General features: G+C 36.3%; 1 protein-coding gene across 1 annotated transcript; it reads right to left on the bottom strand.

Moving 5' to 3' along the window:
* Nucleotides 1-270: 270 nt before the first annotated feature.
* On the bottom strand, nt 271-7,377 carry dio3b (iodothyronine deiodinase 3b). Its single transcript, NM_001177935.3, has 2 exons — nt 6,176-7,377; nt 271-777 (listed from the first exon to the last, which is right to left on the bottom strand). Exon 1 carries the CDS (start codon nt 7,282-7,284, stop codon nt 6,475-6,477), a length of 810 nt encoding a protein of 269 aa, NP_001171406.2. The 5' UTR covers nt 7,285-7,377; the 3' UTR covers nt 271-777; nt 6,176-6,474.
* Between the last annotated feature and the right edge of the window lie 677 nt (nt 7,378-8,054).

Raw genomic sequence — 8,054 nt, 5'->3', positions numbered from 1 at the left:
TTAATTAAATGTGCACAAGTATTGTTCATTATTAATAAGTATATTCACTAATGAAGCATTATTATAAAGTGTGAGTGCCACCTTTATATATACAGGATATATATATATATATATATATATATATATATATATATATATATATATATATATATATATATATATATATATATATATATATATATATATATATATATATATATATATATATTTAAATTCCAGGACCCCGGGGTGATGAATAGACTTGTAAATGACTGATGCGCTGATATCGAGGGTGCTCTACCATTTATTTATAAAAAGTGTTGAATAAAATATACACCATTTACAAAAAAACAACAACATTTGGCAACACGTCTGGAGGCCGTTCCTCTGTCCTGTACTCTAGTGTCAAATTACATCAGTATCGGTTTTCTGGTTAAAATCCTTTTAAAAACCGATCTTCACAATAACTCCAGAGTACAATGAAACAGCCTCCTGGCCGCACACATACACACACACACACACACACACACACACACGTTCACAAAGGAAGAGTACCATACAAAAATAAAATAGGATATGTCTCCGATTGATACACAGATATATCTTTTCTTCTTTTGCAGTATTCTGAAATGAAATGCCAGGTTGTTTGGACATAAAACAGGAATAGAGAGGAGAAAAAGCACAACAGCTATCATGCGGTCACGTAAACATCTGTCCAGATAACTGTTTATGCATCAAAATAAACGCAGTCTGTAGCAGCATATGAAGATCTGATCTGATCAAGGCTGTGTTCAAAACCTAGAGAGAAAAATACAGCACCGGCGAGAGAGAGAGAGAGAGAGAGAGAGAGAGATGCTTTTCACAATCATTTTCACACTCTCACTCAATAATGCACTCAGATATCATTCACTGCATTTACTCTATTCTAAGGGAAGTGGTTGCAAACAAATTAAATGTTGAAATGTTCAGCTTAAATTCAGCCCGTATTAATTGTTTGCGTGCATTTACCTTAAAATAATAGAGTAAATATAATTATATATATAATATAATTCATTTGTTTAAGCTTTGTGCAAAATCTGTCAGTTTTTCAGAAGGTATGCTTTTACCGCACAGGTGAACTATAATACACTTTTGTACTTTAAACGATCACTTTTATACCTTTCTGATGCTAATATCTACTGTTAGGAAGATAGGAATATAAATGTACCATAGGAACCTGTTTTTCTGTGAGTGTGTAGATCAACGGGTTTATGCTTTACAGACAGAATTTTCATGACATTTTGAGCTTTCATTATTATTATTATTATTATTATTATTATTATTATTTAAAACCTTTTCTATCCTGCTGCCTTAATTTCTTCAAGTTGAACACAAGTTAAACTGAGTAAAAATAATTAAGTTAAACATTGCACTAAGATTTCCTATCATGACTTTATTTTTAACCGTTATTTTCTTTGTTATATCACAATCTCCACTGCGCTGAAAAGTCTTGCTGCCTTAATTATTTTTAGTTGAACATCAGTCAAATTGACTTTAAATATTAAGTTAAACGTGCTGCAAATTTCTGTTGAAATCTTCTTAAAACAGCTTTAAGTAAATATTTAAAAGATTTGCTGTCTTGTTGCCTTTTTCTTTAGTCATGTTAATTTGCTGTCATGGCTTGTTATTAAACTTTATCTTTTTTGCAGAGAAAATTTTTGCTGCCTTAATATTTTAGTCAGTTGGACCGATGTTCAACTAAAAACATTCAAGTTAAACTTTGCAAATAAAAATAGCTCAAATTTTAAGTTAAATTAATCTTAAAAAGATTTGCTATCATGACTTTTAATATTTTAAACTTTCCTTTTTTGTTGATCGCAATCTACACTGCGCTGAAAAGTCTTGTTGCCTTAATATGTTTATTTAAACATCAGTCAAATTGACTAAATATTGCTGCAAATTTTAGTTGAAATCTTCTTAAAACAAGTTGAAGTAAAAATTTAAAAGATTTGCTGTCGTGTTGCCTTATTCTTAAGTTATATTAATTTGCTGTCATGGCTTGTTGTTAAACCTTATCTTGTTTGCTAGATCACAGCCTACTCTGTAAAGAAATTATATGCTGCCTTAACATTTTTTTAAAGTTGAACATGAGTCAAGCTGACTAAATATAATGAGGCTAAACTTTGCAATATGATGTGCTATTGTGACTTTAATATTTTTTTATTGTAGATCAAGATCTACACTGTACACAAAAGTCTTGCTGCCTTAATAGTTTAGTCAGTTTGACTGATGTTCAACTTAAAAACATTAAGTTAAACTTTGCAAATGAAAAAATGTTTGATTTAATTTTAAAATATGTTAAATTAATATTAAAATTAAGGTTTGCTATCATGACTTTGACTCTTTCACCTTTATTTTCTTTGTTAGACCACAATCTACACTGCGCTGAAAAGTCTTGCTGCCTTAATATTTTTAGATGAACATCAGTCAGATTCACTTAAAATATTGAGTTAAACTTGCTGCGAATTTTAGTTGAAATCTTCCTAAAACAAGATAAAGTAAATATTAAATGGGTTGCTTGATTTATTAGTAATATTAGTTTCCTGTCATGATTTATTAAACCTTATCTTTTTTGCTAACCACAATCTACACTGCACAGAAAAGTCAAACTGCATTAATATTTTTATTCAATTTGACTGATGTTCAACTAAAAATAAAGTTAAACTTGCTGCCAATTTCAAAATAAATTATTTTAAATCTTCTTAAAGTTAAAGTAAATATTTAAAAGATATGCTGTCTTGTCGCCTTATTTCTTTTGTTTAAAATTAAACCAAGTAGTATTAATTTGCTGTCATGACGTTGATTTGGTCATATCATTTTCTTGTTAGTTAACCTTATCTTTTTTTGTTTAATCCCAGCCTACATTGTAAAGAAAAATGTCATCCACTTAATATTTTTAGTCATTTTGACTGTCATAAAAGTTGCATTATGTTAAACTTTGCAAATTTAAATAAAAGTAGCTTAAATCTTAAAGTAATATTTAAAAAAGAGTTGTTATCATGACTTTATTTCGAAACCTTTTGTTTCTTTGTTAAGGAGTAGTCTTACTGCCTTAAGTATTGTTAGATGGACATCAGTCAAACTGAATAAAATCTGCAACTTTCAATAAATATTTTAATTGAAGTCTTCTTAAAACAAGTTAAAGTAATATTTAAATGATTCGCTGTTTGGTTGCCTTGTTTATTTGGTAAAATAACACAAGTAGTATTAATTTGCTGTCATGACTTTTTTGGTCGTATCATTTTCTTGTTATCTTTTTGTTAGATCACGACCTACTCTGTACAGAAAAGTCTTGTTGACTTAATGTTTTTAGTCTGTTTGACTAGGGTTCAACAAAAAATATATAAATTAAGTCAATAAAAAAAAGGTTAAAAAATAAAGTCATGATAGCAGTTTTTAAAATATTATTTGCATAGTTTAACTTATATTTTTATCTGAATGTTCGATTCATCTTTATTTCTATAGCGCTTTCACAATGTAGATTGCATCAAAGCAGCTTAAGTTCTGGTAAATTTCAACCGCGCCAGTCCAGTTTGCATCTAAACATCTAAAAATATTGAGTTAAACTTAAATAAAAATAAAATAAAACAAAGTTGAAATATAATTAACTTCTTTAAATAAGTTAAAGCACTATTTGAAATAGCATGCTATCAGATATACCGGAATAGTATTGTGTGTGTGTGTGTGTGTGTGTGTGTGTGTGTGTGTGTGTGTGTGTGTGTTTTGTCATCCATAATGGCTCTTTGGAAATGTAAAAGTTTGTTTTTATTCACTAAAAAATGATATGACAAAAAAGTCATGATATTACTTTATTCTTTAAAAGAACTATTCAATTTAAATATTAAATCTTGTTAAATGTATCTTCTAAATATGATATTTAGTTGATCTTTTGAAGGCAAACTGCTGCACTGTAAAAAGCAATTAATTACTTTACCTAAAAATAAAAGTGAGTGACTATAAATTAAGTAAATAAGCTTAAAAGTCTACTTAATAGTTATTTTAAAAGGTAAAGTAATATTAAATTTTTCAGTCATATTATTTTATTCAGTGTATAAAAACTGCAGTTTTTTTCTTCCTAAGAGCCGTTTAGGATGACAAAATACCTCTAAAAATAATGTTTTTAGCTTTTATTATATATATATTTTATTATTATATGCGTGTTAATATTTATAAATGTTGTTTTTATTATTTTATTTTAATTAGATCACAACCTACATTGTCAGGAAAATAATGTTGTATTCATTGAACTTCAGTCTGACTAAATCTGATTTCCAAATGTTAAGTTCAACTTTGTGCAACTTTAACTTATTTTAAGAGTTTAATCCGATTTCATCAAAAGACAATCTAGTTAACATTAAAAACATTTGTAATCATGACTTTTTATCGCAGCTTTTTTTGTAGTGTATAAAAAATACTTTTTTTTTTCCAGAGATTAATTTTAGATGTCAAAAAAATTCAGTTTTTGAGAAAATGCTATTTTAGCTTCTTTTTTTAGCAAAAAATTATTAAATCTTTGTGCTTGTCGTCACTTTTTAAACATCTATCTATAAACTTAAGTCTTTTAAAAACAAATTAATGCAATGTAAAAGCATTTAGTTGAGTTAAAAACAAAAGCAAGTCTTCAAATTATTCAATGAACTATGTGCATAATTAAAAAAGAACTATTAACTTTCATTTTTATAAGTGACTAATTGCTTTTTACAGTGTGCATGGATATTATATACGAGTTTCTGTTTCATTTAATCTCAGAAAGTCAGTAGATTTTGAACACAGCTAACGACTTTAAAACCTCTAGAGTGAGCTGTAAAAGCATCAGCGCCACTCTGGGGTTAAAAACCTCATTAAAATGCCACAAATCGTACTCTGTTTTCTGCACACCTCCACCTTTCACTGGCCCCAAAGGGTGCACTTTGTTGAAAATAAATCTATATATAATGATAAAGTCAAATGCGCAGCTAGTCTGACGGTAATAAATCTAACGCAGTAACCTAATGGCAGGTTCACGGTTTCACAGTGCATTTACCAGTCTGGCTCAAAATCAGCCACAGATGAAGACAGAAACATTAGAGTTACTTTAAATATATTTCCCATGCGCTGTTTCACAGATGCATAAATGTAACTTCTAAAAACGAATGTCTCTTGATTATATTTATTAGTAATTTTGCAAATTCTTCAGCTTAAAGGGACATTTGAAGGCTTAATTATGCAAGATATCAGTGTTTTGTTCATTAGCTGATCAAAAAAATGATCATTTCTTAAGGGAGATAATAATATTGACCTTAGCAGATTTAAATTATTTTGAAAACGCATTTATTTATTCCAAACCAAACTAAAATATGCATCTTATGCAGAAGTAAAACATAAGAGGAAATAGTGTGAATAATGTCATCGCTCTGTTAAACAGCGCTTGGGAAAAAGCTGAAAAAAATGAACAAGAATTTCTCCAATTAAGCTGTGAAGCTTAAAAAGAGTTTGAAGAGCTCAAAAACACCAGCAGCATGTCGAGCAGGCTTTAAAACACCACCACTGAGGTAAAAGACTGCAACAAAACTCCAACAAGATCTCCATGAAGAGAGGGAAACGCGTCTGTAGGTTTTGAAACACAGCCAATGACTCGATGATGAGGAGGAATACATCACTCAATCACTCATCCAATCAATCTAAAAATCCATTCTTTTAAACGTATTTCCCGGCACCTGATGATGTTTAACAGAGAATCTTCAACACATTTTTGGACTAATGTAGAACCAATCATTCCCTCTGTTTTTACTTGGACAGCAGGACTGCACTCTTAAAAATAAAGGTACACAATCTGTCACGTGGTGGTTCCTTTTTGTTCTGAACAGGTCATTAAAGGTACAAACGTGTACCTCAAAGTACATTAAACTTAATTAAAACTAAACCCTAATGGTACTAATGTCCACCTGTTCAGTACAAACGTGGACCATTTGAAAAGGTACCACCCCGCAGGTAGATTTCTAAGAGTGTAGTGCTTTACTGGTTCATTTGCGAGATGATTAGGAAAGTGACTGGACAGCAGAGGTTTGCTCTGTAGACGATCAGAAAGATGAATTCAGTTGCTCTGTTAAACAGCACTCAGGGAAATAATTAGAAAAGAATTACAATTTCTCAGAAGGGTGAGTAATGTTGTCTTCACCTCCTTTTCAGGAGCTTCTCCACTGAGCCATGGCGCTCGTGAACCCTGTTTTAGGAGAGTTTGAGAACCCAGAAGCATTGCTGTTCATCAGACGCAGCTGATTTCTGCCGCTCTAACCAGCCACCATTCTCGACGCACCATTGAAACTTGTGAAGAAACAGCTCCGAGATCTCCATGAAGAGAGGAAAAAGCGTCTGTCGGTTTTGAAACACAGCCAATGATGAGGAGAAGTAAAACACTCAATCAATTAATCACTCACTCACTCAATCAATCACTCAATCACTCAGTGTATGGGTCTCCTAGACGTGCAGCACCGCGGACTCCTGCAGGCCGCTCCTGTAGCGCTCCAGCCAGTCTCTGAGCTCCGCGATCCGGTACCCCTCGGGTCCGCGGCCGCCTTGGTACACCACCGTCGCGTCCTTTACGATGTACAGCCGCTCGAAATACGCGCCGTACGCCGCGTTGCAGGAGTTCTGCATGGAGTCCACGACCACCGCGCTGCCCGCCGCCTCCCGGTGCAGCATCTGCGCGGCGCGGAGCCGGTCCTCCAGGCAGCGGTGCCGCGGGATCTGCACGGGCGCGTCGGAGCTCACCCAGCCGTCGGACGGGTGCGCCTCCTCGATGTACACCAGCAGAGAGTCCGCGATGTCCGCGTACTGCCGCGCGACGCGCTGGAAGGCGCTCAGACGGGTCATGAAGGGCGGTCAGGAGCAGCTGCCGAAGTTGAGGATCAGCGGTCTCCGGCCGCGCGCGTAATCCAGGATGCGCTCTGCCGCGCGCGCGTCTCCGTCCAGCGGGAACACCTCGGTGTTGGGCGCCGCTCCGCCGAGCCGCGCGCTCTTGAAGAAGTCCAGCTTCTGGCCGTACCAGACCGCGCGCAGCGACTCCAGCGTGAACATCTTGTTGCTGTCGGACACGCGCAGCGGAGGGTCGTCGGGGCTGCTGAACGCGCCCTCCTGCATCTTCAGCAGCAGCTTCCGGCGGATGCACAGGAAGTCCAGCAGGCAGAGCATCAGCGCGGCGAGCAGAAAGCGCGGGAGCAGCAGCACACACACCGCCGCGTTCTTCAGCGCAGACTGCACACCTGCGGAGCCCTGCAGCATCTCCATCCCGCGCGCGCACAGGTACTGGCGCACACACACACTCTCTCTCACACACACACACGCGCGCTCTGCTGCTCTCTCTCTGTCTCTCTCTGTGTGTGTGTTTCTCTCTCTCTTCTCCAGCGCAGTCTCTCGCTTTTATAGCTCTAGTAAGGATTTGAATGAGGAGCAACACGCCTCCACCGCCGGCCGGGCCGCCTCCTCACATGGAGGGATTACCTCCCGTCAACTCTCCTGTCTCTCTTTCTCCCCTCTCTCTCTCTCTCTGTGTGTGTGTGTGTGTGTGTGTGTGTGTGTGTGTGTGAGAGAGAGAGAGATAGAGAGAGAGTGTGTGTATGTGGAGAGAGATGGAGATAGCGAAAGAGTGTGTCCGTGCTTGGAGAGAGATCGAGATAGAGAAAGTGTGTAGAAAGTCTGCACAGGGAGAGACGGAGAGTGTGTGTGCAAAGAGAGAGAGAGAGAGATGGAGCGTGTGGAGTGTGAGTGTGTGTGTGACAGATATAGAGAAAGAGAGTGTGTGTGGAGAGAGACATATAGAGAGAATATGTGTTGAGTAAGAGATGGAGTGTGTGTGTGTTTGGAGAAAGGCGAAGAGTGAATTTGCGTATCTGTGTGGAGAGGTGTGTGTTTAGAGAAAGACGGAGAGTGAGCGTGTGTCTATGAACTGTCTGTTCAAGGAGAGTGTGTTTGTGTGTGTGCAGGGAGAGGGAGTGTGTGTTTGGAGTAAAAGAGAATGGGAGAGACTGTGAGTGTGTGTGTCTGTGTGGAGAGAAGGT

This window comes from Danio rerio, chromosome 20, assembly GCF_049306965.1.
Source record: "Danio rerio strain Tuebingen ecotype United States chromosome 20, GRCz12tu, whole genome shotgun sequence".
Lineage (NCBI taxonomy): Eukaryota > Metazoa > Chordata > Actinopteri > Cypriniformes > Danionidae > Danio > Danio rerio.
Note: the sequence above shows the minus strand (reverse complement) of the source record. Positions and strands in the feature narration are given on the sequence as shown.